Below are 20807 nucleotides of genomic sequence, written 5' to 3' on the forward strand. Positions count from 1 at the left end.
GCGAGAAAGGAAAACACAAACCTGGGCGACTCCGGGCAGTTCGTCGGCCACCACGGGCAGCGCCGTCCATAGCGACCGCTCCGCCAGCTCACGGTACTGCTCGAAGGTACTCCAGCACCCGCCCTCGGCCGTGTCCTCAAGGGCAAACAGAGGCTCCCCCTAAGGGTCGTCCCGGCTCTGCCACAGTACCCGTGGGTGATCCCACCCGCGGGGCTCAGGTCGCACCCGCATGAGGGCCAAGCTTCCCTCGCCCAAGAGCGGCGCCGGCTGCTCCAGGGCGTCGGTCTCCTCGGCGTCGACCACCTCCTGCACCCAGGAAGTATCGTCAGAGGAGATCGGATAGACCTCCGTCTCCCGGGCGCTCTCCCGCAACAACAGCGGGCCCTGAGCCAAGGGCACGGCCGAGGCCTCCGCCGCCTACATCTCTGCCTCCTGCACAGATGGCCAAACCGCCATCACGATGACCATGGTGACCTCGGGGGCTCTGGCCTCTACGATCACGGCCTCAGCAGTCTCGGGGGCTCCGGCCTCCGCCATTGTGGCCTCGGCAGACGCAGAAACGCCAACCGCGGACACTACGGTCTCGGCGGTCGTAGGCGCCGGGGCCTCCATCGCCTCAGCCTCGGAGGCCCCGGGAGCCTCGGCAACAAAGGGCATAACGGCCCTATCCGATCGTGTAGCCCGCCTCGGCGACCCCTCCTTGGGCGGCCGGTTCCCTTGGGTCGACCCTCGCCGACGCCACGCCACGTTGGATGGCGGCTTGTGCCTCCGCCACCTAGTGGGCGGAGGAGCCGGGGCTCGCCTTAAGCGCCTTGAGGGGCGCCAAGGGGAGGTCGTCCGTAGGCCGCTTCCGACTAAAGAAAATTAACCTACAGGGTTAGCGCAAGACCAAAAAAGCGAACAGAAGACACTACGACCCTACCAAAAATACACTTACTTAGAACGGGGCGGCCCCCGCTTCGCCACAGCAAACCTCATCCGCAACGGCGAAGGCGGCGGCAGTGGCATCGCATCCGTATCCATCGGCACCGGTCGGTCCTCAGCGGACCCCGGTGCCCCTTCGGTCCTCTGCGGGGGCGGTGGCGTTGCCTCCACCACCACCTGCTCCGCCACAGCCGCCGAGCCTACTAGGCTGACAGCGCGTTTGCCTAACGCCCACGCCTTGGGCGTATCGGCCTCGGCCTCAGAGCGGGCAACCACCGGCCCCGGGTCCGCTTCTCCTTCCCTTCCCGAGGGTGCCGGGCTGCTTGTCGACGCCCCGGGTGCCACCTCCATGACATCAGGAAGGTGGTCTAGGGGACCTCGCCCTCCCTCGCCCTTGTCATTCCCGTCCGAGGCCTCCGTCGACAACGACGTCGACGGGGATTCCTCCAATGGGAGACCATCCTTCCGTTGCTGACGGCGGCGCTTATCCAATGCCTCGCGTGCAAGGATGTGCTTCGTGCGCTTCGCCGCCTTAGCGTCCTTTCGCTTCTTCTGCGCATCGGCGTGAGCGCGGTTGATCACCCGCTGCCCCGCGTCTTCGGGAACGGGCGGCAGGGAGGAGCGCACGTCCCCCATCCCCTGAAGGAACGACAAACGCGCATAAGGAAACAAGGGATAAAGGGAGATTGAGGAGGCTCAGAGGCCACAGCGGCACTCAACTTACCAACAAAAGGAACCCCCGCGATGGTCACATCGTGAAGGGGGTCAGGTTGCCGCCCCTCAACTTCGCATCTACCGTCTCCCCCACCCGACGGAGAATTTCCTCATCGGAAAGGGCGGAGGAAGACATCCGGGTGCCTTCAACGGGATCACCCGGCCTCATCTCAAACATCCGCCGCTGCCGAGCCATCAGCGGCAGCACCCTCCGGTGGTGGAAGGCGGCCACGACCACAGCGACCGTGAGGCCATGGCTCCACAGCCTCGCCAGCCCCTCCAGGAGCGGCTCCAGCTTGGGCTAGTCAACCTTCGGGATGCCCCACTTCCATTTCTCCGGGCAACTCCCCACTATCCACCTAGTATAAGGGGGAAGTCCTCCGTCGTCGTTGCGAAGGTAAAACCAACTCATGTACCACCGGCGGTTGGAGGACGCGAGTTGGGCCGGGATGTAGAGGTGCAGGCAGTCCTGACGCACTTAGAGAGTGCAGCCTCCAGCCCTCGATGCCTTCCTCTTACCCGATGTGCCCATCGGCTTGGTAGTATGCCCCGCCCGGAATAGGTGGAGCCACAAATCCCAATGGGGAGCGATCCCCAAATACCCCTCGCAGACGGCAACAAAGATAGCCGCCTGAGCGATGGAGTTGGGATTAAAATTGTGGAGCTCCACGCCGTAGTAGTGTGGGAGCGCCCGCATGAACCGGTCCACCGGGACGCCGAGGCTGCACTCGTGGAAGGAGACGAAGCTCATGACGTAGCCGTCGCAGGGTCTCAGCTCCGGCTCGCCGTACGGAGCAATCCACTCTAGCCTACTAGGGTCTGTCACCGGGCGGAGGAGTCCACCGTCGACAAGCGACTGGAGCATCTCCTCGGTGATGTCCGACGGATCCCAAGGGTCCGCCTTGACAACGACGATGTTGCCAGCCATGGGTGTGATGGAGGAATCGGGCACGGTGGTGAGTTTTTCTCTCTCCCTCCCACGCTCTCGCTTTTTCCTCGCTTTCTCCCTAGGCTCGCTCTTCTCTCTTCTTCTTCCCGGCACCCGCTGCTCTGGCGACGGCTCGACGGAGGCGGTGCTAATGCAGGCAAGGTAAGACGAGGAGGGGCAAGATTCCTTAGGTATTTATGTAGGGAGGAGGCAAAACGAACGGACGATGAAATCAGGGAGGTTTTCCCCCGTCCGGTGCGGTTAACCACGAGCCGATTTCGGTGGCCCACGCGCCCACGTCTCCTGCATTAAATGCGAGGACAGTTACGTCTCGTCCATCATGTCGCGCTCGGCCACTATGGCAGCAGGCGTCATTTCGCCTCCCCATGAAACTGCCTCAAAAGGCGCGCCCCCTGCGGCCGAGCCAATAGGGAAGATATTTCCCGCGGCCTGTTCCTTTCATAGGAAGGAACCGGGCTCTGAGCCTATTACGATCCAGGGGTTCGAAGGCTGGACCCCAAAGGGTTTCGATAGCTGCCCTAGGATAACAGAGTCAGGGGCGACTACGGGCGAGCCTATACGGGGTCGAGACCCAAGCGAGCGAAATGCTTGGGACGCCTAAAGTCGTGTCCGAGACTGGCAGGAAAGTATCCGAATGGGATCCCACCGTAGGGAGGCACCGAGCCACCGAGGCCCAACTAACGGCCTCGGCACTCACTAGAGAAATCCTCTGGTACTCTTGGAGTGTGTCTCTGGACCGCTAGCCATCCCCTAACGAACAGGGTTCGGGCCTCCACTCGGACTACCCGATAATAGCTCACCAGAAGTGCCACCGCTCGTGCCCATCGAGGGTAGCGAGGCACATTCCACCCCTCCTTCTGAGCGAAAAGGAAGCGCGAGGGTCACATAAAAAAGTTAGGGGAACCCCCGACGGCCTTCTCAGAGGCTAGGGGGCTCCTCTTGCAAATATGCCGAGACCCCACGACCTGGGCTCACGCCCAAAGGGGCCTTGGCAAACAAACCCTCACGCGCGAGGGGCGTATAAAAAGTCAGGAGAACTTCCGACGGCCCTCTCACGCAGAGGCTAGGGGCTCTTCCTGCAACCTTGCCGAGACTAGAATGGGCTCAGCAAACTAACCCTCCGTCCGAACGAAAAGGACATGTGAAGATCAGATGAAAGGGCCAAAACACCCAAGACAAAGACAAACAATCCAAAAACCACGCTAGAGGTTTCGCTATAAACACGATAAAGGGCACCAAGCCTGTTACGGTCCAGGGGTTCGAAGGCTGTGCCTCCAAAAGGTTGCGACAGCTGCCCTAGGGCAACAGAGTTAGGGACGACATCAGGGCGAGCCTACGAATGGCCCAGGCCTGAGCGAACGGTCGCTCGGGGCGTCCTAAGTCGTGTCCGAGACCGGCGGGGAAGTATCCGAATGGGATCCCACCGTAGGGAGGCACCGAGCCACCGAGGCCCGTGAACGGCCTCGGCACCCACTAGAGAAACCCCCTGGTACTCTTAGAGTGCGTCTCTGGACCGCTAGCCGTCCCCCAGCGAATGGGGCTTGGGCCTCCACTCAGACTACCCGCTAACAGCTCACCGGAAGTGTCCACGCTCATGCCCATCGAGGGTAGCCTGGCATATTCCACCCCTCCTTTCGAGCGAAAGGAAGCGTGAGGATCATACCCAAAGTCAGGGGACCCCTGACGAACCTCTCGCTCTATGCGGAGGCTAGAGGGCTTTTTTCCTGTAGCCTCGCCAAGACCCCCGCAACCCGAACTTGCGCTTGGGGGCTCGGCAAATGCAATAAGAACTACTCGTTCAGACACAGAAACAAAGAAAGCTCCTAGAGGAGTAACTCCACTCCTCCAGGGGCTCGGGGGCTACACCCGGCGGGTGCGCTCGCGCGCACCCACCGGAACCTCAAAATACAAACCCCAATTCCTACGGGGCAGGTATGAACCAAGCCTCGGCAAAACCTCAGGGAGAGTGCACGCACTCCCCCCGAGGCCCGGGGGCTACTGTCGGGTACCTTAGAATGGGGAACCCCAAGCAAAACATCAAATGGGTCGCTAAAGTCCCATCTAAAAAAATAATAAAAGCTAGAAGGTAAGTCATGGGCCCCTCACCCGCCACGACCGAGCCCCCTGGGTCCTCCCCCTCCTCGCCTCGAGCCTCGAGCAGGAGGCCTCAGCATCCTGATGCAAACTCCGCTTCGTGCGAGGCTTCCTAGGGAAGGCCTCGGCAGGAGGCGTGTTCTCCGTATCGCGCGAGGCCTCTCGCGCGAGGCCTCGGCAAGGAGCCTGATCTCCGTCTCGCGTGAGGCCTCATTCTCCGTGTCGCCCGAGGCCGGCTCATCCGCAGCCCGTCGCCCCCCGCCTCGGTCAACCTCCCAACAGCACGTCACGTCTCATTAATACTTCAACCACTCCCGCAATCTCAGCCGGATGGTGGCTCAACGCCACAGAATGGCCGACGCGACCCGAGGTCGCATCAGCGCCATACCGGCCAGGACAGGGCACGGCGGGGGTTACCGGCCACTGTGTCCTAACACTGTGTCCACGATCCGTGCCATACCGGCTGAGACAGGGTACGATGGGGGACGAGGATTACCGGCCACTGTGTCCTAACACTGTACCCACGATCAGCCGCCCGCTCAAGGCCTCGGCACTGTACACCAGGGCCTTGGCGATCTTGGGGTTCGTGCCTACCGAGACCTCCCCACCGCAGTGCAAGCCTCGGCACCAACTAAATCCCGGTCTCGAGCACAGTCCGTCCACAGTGGCTTGCACGTTCGCCGCCGCGTCCACTCCGAGGCATTCCTGGGGCTCCCACGACGGACAGGATCTGATGGGACAACCACGCCACTCCCATACTCCAAGGACGGACCTCTCCTACGACCACGCCGCCACAGGAACAGGCCACAGGGCTCGGACGTGCCACCCCTATTGGCACGACGCCGCATAGTAATACATGTACTGTCCTTGTTCTCCCTTCAACTATAAAAGAAGAGAACTTGGGCCACTTAGGGGGGGACCGGGTAACACACAGACACGCACACATTCCAGCCGCTTGAGAGCAACGTCTCAGACGGCCCACTCGACACCCTGCCGAGACCTGGGACTAGTTCCCTCTCACCCTTAGCTTGTAACCCCCTACTACGAGCACTTCGGTGCAAGGAATACAAGTTCGATCTCTCAGACTGGACGTAGGGCGCCGATTGCCTGAACCAGTATAAATCTTGTGTCTCTTTGCATCACCATCCAAAATCGGGAGCACGCAGAACAAATTCACTGGTCGGTTGAGGACCCCCGGTCTGAAACACCGACATATAGGGACAAAGGGAATATGGCTTAGGCCGCTTCACACTTCACAGTGCAAAGCGATGCTATTGTTCTTGTCCATGTGCCTCAAGAAGCTTGACACCGGTGATCCATCAACACACATTAGTTAGCACAAGACCACTGCATGTGTTTTTATTGTTCCACTCATGTGTTTGGTTAAGAGGCTAGATCCGTCTCTGTTTTTTGTTTGGTTAGAGGAATTAGAAGGGACACAAACAGACTATTTTTAACACCATTAGAGAATCTTCAATAATATCCAAAAAAAAATTAGACCAAAATTTTGTTTTTTTTGGAACCTTTCTAAAAACTATAGAGAATACAAAGAAAATACTTCACCAACATTTCCCCTTTATTCGTTCCTAAAAACATACTAATTGTCATCTCGAGCAACCGATTATGGAGAGGAGACAACTCGCCACCATGACTGGCCATCCTGACGTTCGACACCATAGCTCACACCTATAATTTTTAAAACAAATTTCTTTATTGTTTGGTCTACCTTTTAGTATTCTCAGGTATAAAAATAGTGGTCGGAGTCCGACGAACCACCTAGACGGATGTGGCAGTTGGGCCGTGGCCAGTCATCTTGATACCATAACTCACACCCAGGATTTCCAAAAATAAAATCTCTGTTGCCTGCTCTATGTCCCAAAATTCTCAAATATAAAAACAGTGTATGGAGATCCAATTTAAGTAAACCTACGAGCGGTGACATTTGGGGATGACAGGGAGCTGAGGGAAAGACAGTGCAAGTGACATCAATACTATATAGGTCGTGCGTGTATATTTGTACGTGGATACCTCCATTTTTCAGGTATATTATGGATATGTACCAAAAAAAAGTCAAAGCAACTTTTAATTAGGAACGGAGAGAGTATATATTAAAATTTAGGATAAGTAGTTATTGGAACGAGGTTAGACTTAAATAGTTTGTTTTTTTAGCAAAGGTCAGATTACAAGACTGAGAGTATGTTTACCACACGATTGGAGATGCTATTAGACACCTTACCAGCAGGTCCACCCGAGCCCAGCCCATGTCCCATGAATCTCATGCAAAGAAAAACGGATAACGGGCCTGCATTTTCTTGGCGTCAAATGGCGTCGGCCCACTATACATACGTTAGAGTTTGGGCTCTTGGCTCAGACTCAGAGGCGCCGTTCGGCTGGTGTAAAAACTAGCCGGAATTCAATTTTCACGCCTGAAAATTACTGTTCATGCTTTCACAGATTCTTTCAAATTTATCTAGATTTTTTTAAATTCCTCCAAACGAACAAGGCCAAATGACCAGCCCATGCATCTAATCTAACGGCCTAAAAAAAAGGGAAGTTTCAAGCGCCCACAGAAAGTGAAGTCAGCAACTCAAGCTCCTACATGTTCCACCCACTCAAAACCAACTAGTCTACTACTAGAAGTAAGAGGTGAACGACTGGACGTGGATGCTGCCCCACGCGCTCCGATGCAGCGGCCACCTGGTGCGATGGGTGCTGTGCGCCAGGGCGTTCGTGGCGAGGCAGGCAGGAGCTAAGGCAGTGTTCGACCGAGCAAGAAACCGACATGTTCGGCTTGTTTTTTTAGTCGGGATAATATTTTTCTCTCACAACAAATCAGTATAAACAATGTTTTTATATGAACAGTGTTTTTTCTTACCAGCCGAACACTACCTTAGACAGACGCTCGGGTACGGGTGCAACGTGACTGAGCCAGCCTAGAGAGAAGGAACTCTGGAGGAGATGGCACACAGCGAGCATTGTGGTGCATAAAAAGATCCGTGTGGCATCATGATCTGCTTCTGCCTGCCCGTGCTAGCAGGAGGGCAGGTCGTTGATCTAGGCTCTGTTCGGCTGGTCTATAAGTCGTTTGTGCTGATTTGTACGATTAATTTGTTGGAAGAGAAAAATACTATACCATGGTTGGTTGATAAGCCGGCTAATCTAAGAGATGCTTCGTGCCACTACTAAAGATGAAGTTTTCTTACTCTTTCTCGGCAGGAGGGGAGGAATTCACAACTACCAGAGGCTCGCGCGCGTGATCCAGCAACTTTTGCTTGTTCGTCATCAAGAACTTCGGAAAACAAGTTTGGCTCTGTAATGCGGTACAAGCAATTCTGAATGAATGATGGATGGATGGATAAAGTTTTCCTATTTTTTTTCGTAGACTTGACTTGATGAGAAGAACTCGATAGTCGTCTAGTCGGGTACGACATGTGCACTTAATTATTCGCGACGACATGTGCATCTTGATCTTTCATGGTGAGGGAAGCAACTTCAAAGTAGTTGGTCAATTTCATGCTAGATACTAGATTCAATGAAATTAATACGAGGCTGCAGATATATTTTTCGACAAACTAAATCGAAGTTAAATGTTCGATTTATGATGAAACTAGAACTGGGGACAGACGGAGTTTTTTTTTTATGGAGGGACAGACGGAGTTACAGCGAGCTAGACCCTCCGCAGACAATTTAGGCCTGAAATGTTTTTTTTTTCCTGACGATTTCAGCGAATTGGTATTCAGTCATATTTATAATTAGACGTATGATTTTCAAAATGTGATTTTTTAGGGGTAATTCATTGATTTAATTTATTGACTACAACACTGACTCAAAAGTTTTTTATTTGTTTATAGGCTGCAATCGTATGCTTGTTGATGAAGCCGGACGTAACCGAGTTCAAGAATTTGCTAAGGACACCGTGTCGCGTCTCATAGATTTAGAGAACTAAATAATATTAAAATTATTTACACGCTTATGACATGCACTTTGAATAGACGATGTACATGAGTTTAGTTTAGGCCACGTTTAGTTCGGCGGAATCAGCGCCGCCCGTATCACTGTAGCTACAGTGTCGTTTTGTTTTTATTTGGTAATAGTTGTCCAATCGATGGCTAATTAGGCTCAAAACGTTCGTCTCGTAAAGTACAACCAAACTGTGCAATTAGTTTTTGATTTCGTCAACATTTAGTACTCCATGCATGTACCGCAAAATTGATGTGACGAAGAATCTTCTTTTTGCATAGTGCCAAATTCTGGAATTTGTGGGAACTAAACACCCCCTTAATATAATAGTCATTTTGTGCAATTTCATTGGTCAAACATGTTCAAAATATGTGGATTGAACCATGTTTGTCTGACATATTTGATTGCTTCATTTAGTTTGTAATATCAGAGACTTCTTGCCGATATAAAATTTATTTTAGCCGTATCACGAAAAGATCTATATAGTAGAGTTTGTGAGCCTGCGGTGCCGTGCTCTTAGCGACTGTTAATTTCATAAACTTTGTTTTTTAATTAAATGTTAATTTAATGTCTTACAGTATTGTTATCTTATAGTGTGATCCGTATATTTTTAGTATAAAATTTTAGTCCGTAACCACGCACGGACGCGCTACCTGCTAACACAAAAACGAGGATCACGCATGCCCAAATGGCCGAACATGAACGATGAGTAGGAAAACGAGCAAAGTGACAAAGGCCGGATGAGCTGTGGTATAGGCAGCAGCTGCCTGCTGCCATCATCGACGCCGAGTGCCAATCGATCGCGGGCTGTGCCACCGGCTTATCCATGGGCATGCAATTAGTGCTAACCGATGCATCGGCTGACGACTTGATTCGGTTGGAGATGCAACGCAACGCAACGCGCTGAAGCTCTCCATTCCGCCGCACTAGACTTATGGGCAAGTGGTGGAAACCGATCGATTTGATTAAGCACAGCAATTGATCTAGTGGCCCATGCACGCGATCGTGAAACTTCTGCGCTAAACCTGCAGCGCTGCCTGGGCAAATAAAGTCGCTTATCCATCCAGCCAATTGGTCCATGTGAGCAATCAAGGAACAAAACCCTATCCTGTCCCCGCCGGGGCCCCGCTGCCTGGGCATGCGAAATCACGAATGCGATGCGAGTCCGCCGACAGGGACGCGGGCAGCTGCATTGCCGCGGCCGGCCAAGCCAGGCGTAACCGCACCGCACCGCGGGCGGTTATGTTTCCTTCCCCGTCGCCGTCGGGCGCACGGCGTGGCTGGCCGGGTGTTTTGCAAGGCTGGGATTCAATTCATTCGTCGGTGAGTAGCCAAACCCGGCCGGCCGGCGAGACGGGAACAGCGTGACGCCACCGCCGGACGCCGTTTTCAGGCGAAGAAGAAGTTGGGAGAGCGGGGCCGACCGGCCGAAGCGCGCGTCAGCTGCCACGTCGATTCTGTGCGTGGCCGCGAACGGCATCGCTGATTCAAGATGGCAACGACCCCCCGATACCCGACACCCGATGGATATTTGATCCATTAGAGAACGGGGACGGAATTATATCTTTACCCGCGGGCATTTAAATGGGCAAGAATCCATCCCCGACGGATATAGCGGGTACGGGAACGTTCTCTGTTTACCCGTCCCCGTTACCCGTTGGGGAAACTGACTATTTGAGCTGTCATGCGAGTATCAGGCCCAAAGAAGCTCAACATAGGTATTTTAGCCCAAATCTGAACAATCATATATATAGTTTGTGTGTTCTAGGAACCTAGTTCAATTTTTCCTCACCATCTCCGCCAGCAACATAAGCGCACGTGCCTCACGAGCGCTCGTGCCCCTCGTTTTCTCAGTTCGGTCTCTCTGCCACCTTTGCTCGTCCTCCTCGCAACCTCGCTCCTTCTCCTCGGCATCTCCGAAACTCCAACACTTATACCCGGATGAAGAAGAAACGTCTCCGATTGCAAAGCTGCGACCCCAAGTGTCCTGGTTTATAGGGTATGCAGTACTCGTCGGGTATCTGTTACCCGACCGATGCCTGATGAGTACGGGGATGGACAAGAATCTATACCCGAGACAGTTAACGGGGACGAGAACGGAATGAATTCTCCATAGTGAAGAAGAGAACGTTCCGACGATACCCGACGGGTACATTCCCGTTGCCATCCTTATCGCTGATCCTGTGGTGCACGAGACGGAAAACGAGTTTGAGCGCCCCCCGGCCCGCCGGCCCCCGCCACGCCGAGTGCCTGTTGGGCTTGCCTTCATCTGTTGAGCCATCGCCCTTGTTGCTATTGGCCCATTGCCTGGAGTGTTTCTTCATATGCAAAACAGGCCGAAGATTCTTCTCAGAAAAATCGGGGCAATCTGGACGGCCCAATAGTGATAGCCGAGCCATCACGATGGACCAGGTCGATTGTTACTGGGCTTACTCGCCGAAGAAAACGCCACGTATCATGTATGCCTTCTGGCTTCTGGGTTTCGCTCGGCAACTACTCCTAAATTACACTCACAAGCCACAAATGCTAGCTATCACATGGGGTGACCGGAACGAGAGACTGGTAGAGAGTCCGGAGCCGTCGAGCTAGCAGTACCTCACGAATGTGAGGATGAGCAAGCAGCATATTTTATTAAATGGAGCTGCAGCCTTGCAGAAGCATGGCGCTTGCTCGGGCCCCGGGGATTTGGCCTGGTCAATAAGGCCAAGACCGGGTCAAGACTGCAGATGGTCCAAACCTGTCCTTGTCAGAAAGTAATGGCAACCCATCCGACTGATCCCTGTCCCTCACCTGGAATCACCAGATGAGGGCCACGGGCCCACAGCCCACGCCCAGCAGCAACGCCAAAGTGAGCACTAAGAGCTCTGCTAAAAAAAAAAAGGTGACCTCACCAGAAACACAAATTCAGCCTCCACGTTCCATGACCTTGAACTGCCCATTGGCACGGCTGACAAGAAAGGTGCATGCAAATGCAAAGCTGCAACTCTGAAACCGAACAAACCTACCTCGATGCCTCTGCAAAAGAAACATCCATGGACTGGCAACTTTAAACCAGTTTGAACTTCTTCTTCGGGGCTCCAACTCCAAACTGCTTAGATGGAACTATCAGGCTCGCACCCAGAACTTGAAGTGAAAAAAAAGGATCAGTAAACATGTTCGATGCTGCAAGTCGAACAAGCAAAAATGAACATACAAGAACCAGGAAATGGTTGCACCGTCTATACTTGTGCAGCACCACATAAATGTCAAACCTACAAGGGCAATTGCAACTAGCAGAAGCAGATCCACCAGTCTACCAACCAATGCAGGAATTGAAATGGACACGGCGCCAAAAGGCTTGATCTCATCGTGGTGCATTTTTAACCGTTCCAATGCACATTCAATCTAAACGTCTGAAGCAATCGCCAGTTGCATAAAGATTGAAACAAATATCTTGAATCCACAAAGCGAGAAAAAATGCACTTGCAACCAAATATATCAGAGATTCAGAATGTTGTTACATCTAGGAAAAAATGGTACATTATGTTCTTTTCTATGCTCATGTTCTTTCAGAACTGACTGGCACATTGTGTATCCTCTGGTGGATTGCAACAACAATTCATGCCCTCCCTTTGTTGCTAAAAGCTAAGACTACTGCTATAAACTACCAGCTCTATCTATCCTTATGAACAGGGTCGTTTTCCTTTTCTATCCCACACAAAAATGAACATGGTCAAAACTAATACTTGCTTGACAACGTTGTACATAATGAGAAGATTCTGGTTTTCTTATCTTTCCTCTCCCAAGAGCTATTGCTCTGCTTATCCACATGCTATACTCTTCCCATGGGAGAAAAGGGAGGGTCGATGACGATAGATGGAGGTGCCTTTTCATTCCTGCTCTTTGGTTTCTTCTTTTCCTTGGGCGTGACTGAATCAATTAACTGCCTCACTTCCTCCTTCAGGATAATCTTCAGGGAGCTGGAGTATAGCTTGTTCTTAAACTTCTCGATACCAATGTCTGAAGAAGCTTCAGAACAGTGAAGCAAAGAGATGCAGATAGAAAAGGCCTGCAATGCCGATAATCGTGCATGGAAATCCACTGAGAAATGGCCATTCCCATCTGCCTTCATCGAAAGGGCAGGGAGAACTTCTTTGTTACCCTGTTCAAATATTTGTAGCATATAAATTAAATGTGTCGTTTAGTCAAATATAGCTTCAGAATGTGATTGTAAATATTTTGTACAAAAATATACTTGTTAAATGCCTTGCTGCATAGCTTTTTGGGAGGGTACAACAAGAAACAACTACCCTGTTAACTTTAAATGCATCTACAAATAGCAAACTTGTGTCTTAGCAATTCTTAAAATGTCACAGGCAGCCATTTGCGGAAACGTGATTATTTGGACATACAAAATCTTACTTTTGTCATGTTTAGTTGTCCCTGCACTGCCTAAAATATGAAACAGTAACCACTATTTATCTGATAAAGAATAAGAGATAATCAGGTGTACCTGAGCAAATAGCTCCATAGGAGCTTTGCTTTCGTTCATTACGGAATCAGCCCAGTAACTATCATATGCATTGTCAAGGACAACAATTGGGCAAGACATGTCCCATCCACCACAATCACAGGCTCCACCGGACTTTAGACGATCAAGTAATGGTGATGGGCTGGCCTCATCATCCCTTGGTAACCCATGTGCACCACCTGCTGTAACCGCCTTGATAGTACCAGGTGATGATCCAGCTTTCAATTCTTTGGACTTTGTTTTATGAAATGGTACCTGGATTACAATGGCAGCAACCTCCAAATGAGGATGAAGATCTTCTCGAGACCAAAGACAAGATGTCGATAGATCTGAGTCAGTCCTTGTAGTATTTTGTATCTGCATCAGATCATTTCTGGTATGTCCACACATTGAATTATTGACAGTGTTGCAGAATGATGGTCGAATGGCATCTGTACATTGAATTCTCTCAACAGCAGAACTCCGTCTTGCATGAGCAATGTCATACAAAACAAATTCAGTGGTGGCTGAGTTCTTTAAAGTACCATCTTCTCCAACACTAGAGTACAAAAAGGAAGACACATGCATCTGGCCTACAATCGGAGGTAGACACCCATGCCTATCCTTGGAGGTCCTTCCCACAGTGCTGGCTCGCTTGCCACTGCTATGGAAAGTGTAAATCCAATTCAGTTCATCCCCAGCTTTCCATGTATTAACATATATTGATTCTTCTGGGCCCTTTGTACTAAACACAAAACCGAAAGCACCATGATTTGGATCCAATTTAATAACAGCATGAAGATGAGTTGGTGATGAAGTAACAGTCAATTTCTGGGCTTCCCCATTTGTCTGGCAATCAGGTGCAAGGCTTTGCTCAGCCCTTGAGATATCACTTAACAAAGATTTGCGCAGTACTCTGTCTTTTCCTCCAAATAGAGTACTACTAGATTTTGAATCTTCTGTTTCCACCAGAGAAGGGTTCCGTTGAGACTTTGACTTCATGATAGGATCAAGAATTTTCTTGAATGGACTAGAACGAGCCTTTTTGTTGCCAACACATTCTGATGGGCATGTAGCATAAAAAACACCCACCTTTGTTGACAAGGACTTGGGCAAATTAACTACATCTCTTTCATAAGGACAAAAAACAACTGACTGTTGGCAATCTGATCTTCCAATTTTGCTACAATTGCCTTCTGGCAAATGAGGGGTTGCATTTGTGCATGAACCTCTGGTAGTATCTTCTTCAAGTGATATCTCCAGGAAACTGTCTAGTGCATCATTTTTCAACAAATTGCAGTCCCTGCGTGGTCTCTCGAGTGTTAAATCATCCTCAGGAATCTCATGGAGTGAAAGCTTCATAATCTCCCTGGAAGCTTGACGAATTCTATGATTTGTCCCCATAGAAGACCTTGTATTGCACGAATAGCTCCGCAATGGAAAGGAGCAAGCACCACTTGTGCTAGGCTGAGACTGAGAGGATGAATTAGCAACCTCAAAAGATAAAAATGTGTCTTTATTGCTCGAATAATTTAGTTTGCTCCTCCCTTGGAGATTCCTGAGTCTGCTAACCTCTCCGGAACTCTGGTACATAGAGCCGCGCTTGTGCACGATGCCATCTTCGGGGTTTGCGTCTCGATATCTTGAAGGCAAACTTTTGCAGTGGAAATTAGGGATCCTGTCAAGGCACGGCTCTCCCAATGTTTCATCTGTGCATTTCAATCTGTGAAACTTGCTTGCTTCTGTTTCTCTGCTGGTGCTCTCAGTTTCTTCACTGATTGATTTCATGCTGCCCTTACCTGCTCTTTGCCGAGAACGGTTCCCCATAGAGGTTCCTGCAAATGAAACCACAAACATAGCTAGCTACTTAGGTCCAAAACCAACACTTGTTTTCTAGGACAGCATTTCTTGTTAGCTAGTCATAAATGGGGATTTTCTTATGGCACATAAGGTAGTCACAAGAAGGGCGGGCCTGGTGCAAGCGGTAGAGTCTTACCGCCTGTGACCGGAAGGTCCCGGGTTCGAGTCGCGGTCTCCTCGCATGGCACAGGCGAGGGTAAGGCTTGCCACTAACACCCTTCCCCAGACCCCGCACAGAGCGGGAGCTCTCTGCACTGGGTACGCCCTTTTACATAAGGTAGTCACAAATAAAGGATGCTGTACTGGAACATCAAAGCAAGAGGTCCATTTTTTACCTATTAATGGAACAACATGGAGCTCTCTGTTTCAGGGGGAAAAATGATAGGTCAAACTTGAAGATAGCTGCAAACAGTTCTTGCAGGAAAGCTACTAGATCGTGCAAACAAGAAATACTGGAAATGCATCAACCAACATTGTTCTCTGAATGGTAAAACAAAACATCATTATTTCCCCCCCCAATAAACACAGTATATACGGTTTCGAGCCCTTAAAACGAGATTCAGCGTTCACCAAAACCGCACCGTCAATCCCACAAAAAACCCAAACATTTTCCACATCCGTATCAATCGGACCACCAAATAGTCAAACCCTCCTCCAGAAACTCTCACCCCTGCATGAAATCGAAGCATCTCATCGATAGAGGCCCGCATTTGTTGAAGAAACGCGCCGTTTTTCACCAAGAAAATCTGCCCCAGCCATCCTCAAACCCAACTTTGGCCTATCTCCAGTCCAGCGCCCGAAACCCCACCCATTGACCTTCAACATTAGCATAGCAAAGTAGCAAAAAAAAAGGCAGGTACCTTGGTCTCGGAGAGAACCAGATCAACGCAGCAGAGCCGTAGAGGAGGTGGATTCGTCGCGCCTCCAGCTCCAAATCTCCCGCGCGGGCGCAAAACCAAAATGCGTTGGGTGTGGGGACTTGGGGCGACTGGGTGGGTGGGTGAGCCTGCTGACCTAGTCTACTCTACACTAGTCCCCTGCTTGGCGGCTGGTGAAATGAGAATGGCCTGAAGTCTGGAGAGTGCAGTCGAAAAAAAAAAAGGTCTGGAGAGTGCTCTGAGATCTCAAATCCGCGTCTGCAGGGTGCAAGTACAAAATAGCGTAAGGCTATCTCAGGACCCAAAATACATATTTAGCATCTTCTCCAACAACAAAATTCAAAAAAAAAATATTTTCTACAAATAAGTTTTCAAAAAAAATGATACACATATTTAAGTTATGTCTCTAAAATAATCCAAAATATATCTCTTATATAAATACTCTGTTAAAGATTAATTTTAGATCTCTCGCTTAAATCTGGAGACAACCTACGAGCAAGGACTGGAGTAAAGAACTCCTGGAAGTATCCGGTCTGGGGCCTTGTTTAGATCACCCCAAAATTCCAAGTTTTTTCACTCTCTCTCCATCACATCAATTTTTAGCCACTTGCATGGAGCATTAAATGTAGGTAAAAAAATAACTAATTGCACAGTTTAGTTGGAAATCACGAGATGAATCTTTTGAACTTAGTTGGTCCACGATTGGACAATATTTACCAAATAAGACGAAAGTGCTACTATTTATCGGGTTGAAATTTTCTTCAATCTAAACAAGGCCTGGTTTAGGTGCTTTGGAACAGCACTTTTTGCGTATCTCGAGGTCGAGGTGTCTCCTCCTCTAGCTACTGCTAATTAAGGCCACTAATGAGAGAGAAGATGGGTGACACGCCACTACTGTATAGTATATGTCTTTCCATCTTGTCTTGATTTGATGCTCATATATACGTCATAGTACACATCTACGCGCCCGTTCTCTCTCGCGCAGGAGTAGAAAACTGCCTGTGCAAGAACAGCAGAAAACGCATGAGCGAGCGCTATCAAATCCAGGCGCTCATTCTCATGTTGCTTCGCTGCATTGGTGATTCGGGGGCACTCTGCTCGCTTCGGATACAGGAACATGACACAAGGCATTGCCAGCTTGGCTTCTGTGGTGGAGGGGAGGGAATCCAGACGACCAACCACGGGGTGCATATGTTGACACATGGGGTGGCACGTGACTGACTGAGTAGGGACATGTAGCTTTGGCAATCTTTTTTGGGTTTTTTTTTTTATCTAAGCCATTACAATTCTTCGAAGTTGGAGAAATGCCATTATAATTCGTGTATTGTGAAACATGCCATTATAATTGTGGGTGTTGCTGGTGCTGGCCATTGTCTACGTCTGTGAACTGCTCAGGCCCACTGTCAGGTCGAGGAAGGCGTACGTGACTTCCGTATGGACATCGATGCCCTTCTTGCGTGTTACAAGCCGCCGCGCCCTCTGTGTCGTTCAATCTGCCCCCACCCGTGCTCCTCTCCGTCTTCCTCTTCCTTTCCCTTCCGTAAGAACCCTAACCCTAGACTGTAGCCGCCGCCGGAGACCTGCGGAGCTGCGACGGCAGACCTACGGAGCTACGATGGTGACCTACGCTCATCCTTCTCCGTTCCCCTCCTCCAAGAACCCTAACCAGCATCCAACCCCCCGCCTTAGCTGACGTTGCAGCCCACGGCGGAGCAGTCTGGCACGGCCACCGCCAGTCTACGGAGCTACGACGGCAGACCTACGGAGCTACGACGGCAGACCTGCGGAGCTGCGATGGCGACCTGTGGAGCTGCAACGTTGGTGGTGTCGCGTCTGTGGCCGGCGCATTCACCGAAGGAGATGCAGGACCCATGAAGACGACGGGTGGTGAGGTCTTCCTGCATCTGCACCGTAGTGCTGCGGCGAAGATGGATGACTGCAATAGCAGGTAATGCATGCGCATCCCCTGTTATCAGTTTGAGCACATAATGTAGTTGACTTGTGCTTGCCTATTTACACTTGGATTTGGGACTCGTTTTGATTGTTGGTAGGAATGGTATGTCGCGGTAGAGGTTAAAGTCCACGGTTTCGCTACGAAAGGCTCAGATGGTAGGAAATCATACACTAAAGGGACTGTGATTAAGTGGGATGTGGAGTTTGGGTCTTTAACGCTTGAACTGTTGGTGTCCAGTATTGTAAATGAATTGAATGTGCCCTCTAACCAGTTACCCACAGTGTGGTTCTTTGATAAAAGACTTCATGAGGATGTAAGATTAATTAGTGAAATTCAGATGGTTGATGTCTTTGAAATGTACAAGGAAGAGATGGGTTGTCAGCTTGTAGTGGGATTGTTTGATAATGATGCTGAGTTTGATGACCTAGAGCCTTTATGTACAATTCCTCCTAAGGTTAGATTTGAGATACCCAACATTGATACTAAATTAGAGCCTGAAGCCAGTACTGCTGCTGCTGGTGCTAACAATCTAGAAGCAGAGGCTCCTCAACCCAGTACTGCTGCTGCTAACAATCTAGAAGCAGATACTGATTTAGAGCCTGAACAAGGTGATGATGTTGATGTAGAGCCTAAGAGGGAGCCTGATATCTTTGATAATCCTGAAGAATATGTTGGAGTTGATGATGAACAAATCTATATTTCAGTTCCTAATGCACAGCAAGCTGCTAATGCACAGCCAGTTAACAATGCTTATGATCATGGTGATTGAAAGGACCTAGGATGCTGCCTAGAGGGGGGTGAATAGGCATTTCTGAAAATTAACACCTTTAAATGCGGAAATAATTACAAAGGGGAGTTTTCAAAATGGAAACTCCAAATTAAGAGTACTACCACCCCTCACAAGTTAGCCACAAAGTAAATAAGGTATAAAGAATATATCTAGAAGCTACAACCCTGCAACACCAAGTTAGAACAGAGAATAAATATTTTCAGTGCAGGCAGGAAATACCGGACGTGTCCGGTATACACGATTTCTGCAGATCGGCACCGAACTTGCTCCTTTCGATTTCTATCTTTAAACCAAACTGCAGGCACCTAATGGAGATGACAATATACACAGAGAACCTGTAGAACAGCTAGAGCAACACAAATATTAAATGAAATGTGAATTTAGACACGATATTTGTTTTACCGAAGTTCGGACTCGTTCGAGTCCTACTCTCCGTTGAGGGGGCTGCGGGCGACCCAGCGAAGGTCAGCCCTAGAGGGTACCACGAAGGTCACTTTAGCCGGAGTCTTTTCCAACTCCTTTTCCTCCTTCCACTAATTTGATTCCGAGGCAGTGGAATCGACCGTTACAAACTTTCCGAGGCACACCACAATCTCTCGGGTGCTCTCCGGCGACGCCTAGCCGTCTAGGACCGAAGAGTCCAAGAGTAACAAATGCGAATCACGAGATTGACAATATGCACAAGTGCTCAAGTGGTGGCTTGCTCTCTTTTTCAAATTCTCTTTTAACCCACAAATTGATTTTGCAATTTGGATCACACACTCACTAAGAGAGGGTTTAGGAGAGTTGGCAAGGCTCAAAAACATGTGTCTATCTCAGCAGAATCAGCAGCCTCCAAAGGTGGAGGCTTGGGGGTATTTATAGTCCCCTTGAAAAATTAGCCGTTTTATAGCTGTTGCAATACCGGACACGTCCGGTATGACTCACACTGCGCCAACGGTAACTAAGTTACAGTGAAGTTGTGAGGCGTCGGAACTCTCGGTGAATGCCGGGACTCCCGATCGTCAAAACTCCCGACTCACGTCGGAACTCCCGACCCTCAGCATATTTGAAAAACATGTAACTAAGTTAAGGTTAGTGAGGTGTCGGAACTCCCGATGCATGTCGGAACTCCCGACCGTCGAAACTCCCGACTCACATTGAAACTCCCGACCCTCACGACTTTTGAAAACTAGCCGTTGGCCTCTGGTCATCCATATCGGACACGTCCGGTATGACCAGGACAATGAACCCTCCAAGTCAGTTGAAGTGCGACACGTCAGAACTCCCGACCCATGCCGGGACTCCCGACCATCGGAACTCTCGACCTACGTCGGAACTCCTGACGAACCAACCCGAGAACAATAGGTTTACAGCTGCTGGACAAATACCAGACACGTCCGGTATTGCCAGACCAGCAAGAAATCAGTTAGCACTTTTGTCGCTCAAATACTCAAAACTCACATGGGTTGGCTTGAGCACTTATGAAACATTATCTATCAACATGATGCATCTCTCTTAATAGTACGGCATACCTATTAAACTCAAGATAAACGGAAATATGAATTTGTACCACTTGAGTTGTTCTTTTGAATTGATGCCGTCCCTTCCAATCTTCATCAAGTAAGGGTGCTAACATGTTGATGTTGATCTTTTCACTTGAGCATAGCTATCTTGAGCATGTGACTTGATTCCATTCATCAAGTTTAAATAATCCCAAATGTATCAAGTCACTTCCATCAAATACTTCATTATAGATTTGATCCTTCACATTAATATGACCATCTTAGCTTGATTAGTACCTCAACTAAATGCAAGTACTTTCTTCTTCACCCTAGCTAGGTTCTTCGGCTGCCAAGCCGTCGCTTGCCCTTCACCCTTGCTTAGTACCTCAAAGCCTTTCCTTGCTATCTTCACCATCTCAAGCCATCAAGTCACATCTTGTGTTGAATCATCCATTCATATGTATTGTTATCTTTTTCATTTTAATTTAGCAAGCTTCAAATATGAGACCATTCCATATGCAATCCCTCATGTCTCATTAACTAATAATCATGAGCTTGCTTTCACATAGTACATGGAAATCCCACAAGAAATAAGCCTTCACATGAATTCCATTTGCATTGTTGTCTTGTGCTTGAACTAGATTGTTTATACAACAACACATCATTTTGGCTTTCATTAAGTACCTGTGAGATAACCTATTACCTGTTCAC

General features: G+C 49.7%; 1 protein-coding gene across 1 annotated transcript; it reads right to left on the minus strand.

The window, feature by feature from the left end:
• Positions 1 to 12142: 12142 nt before the first annotated feature.
• Positions 12143 to 15966, minus strand: LOC136539402 (uncharacterized). Its single transcript, XM_066531356.1, has 3 exons — positions 15851 to 15966; positions 13134 to 14965; positions 12143 to 12782 (listed from the first exon to the last, which is right to left on the minus strand). Exons 2-3 carry the CDS (start codon positions 14955 to 14957, stop codon positions 12453 to 12455), a joined length of 2154 nt encoding a protein of 717 aa, XP_066387453.1. The 5' UTR covers positions 14958 to 14965; positions 15851 to 15966; the 3' UTR covers positions 12143 to 12452.
• Positions 15967 to 20807: the final 4841 nt, after the last annotated feature.

Source organism: Miscanthus floridulus, chromosome 2, assembly GCF_019320115.1.
Source record: "Miscanthus floridulus cultivar M001 chromosome 2, ASM1932011v1, whole genome shotgun sequence".
In the NCBI taxonomy this organism is placed as follows: Eukaryota; Viridiplantae; Streptophyta; class Magnoliopsida; order Poales; family Poaceae; genus Miscanthus; species Miscanthus floridulus.

Bases quoted from the DNA above. Each gene is read 5' to 3' on its own strand.
- LOC136539402 (XM_066531356.1), bottom strand. From the start codon at position 14,957: ATGGGGAACCGTTCTCGGCAAAGAGCAGGTAAGGGCAGCATGAAATCA. The intron at 12,783-13,133 runs GTACACCTGATT...ATATTTGAACAG, and splicing joins CTATGGAGCTATTTGCTCAG to GGTAACAAAGAAGTTCTCCC.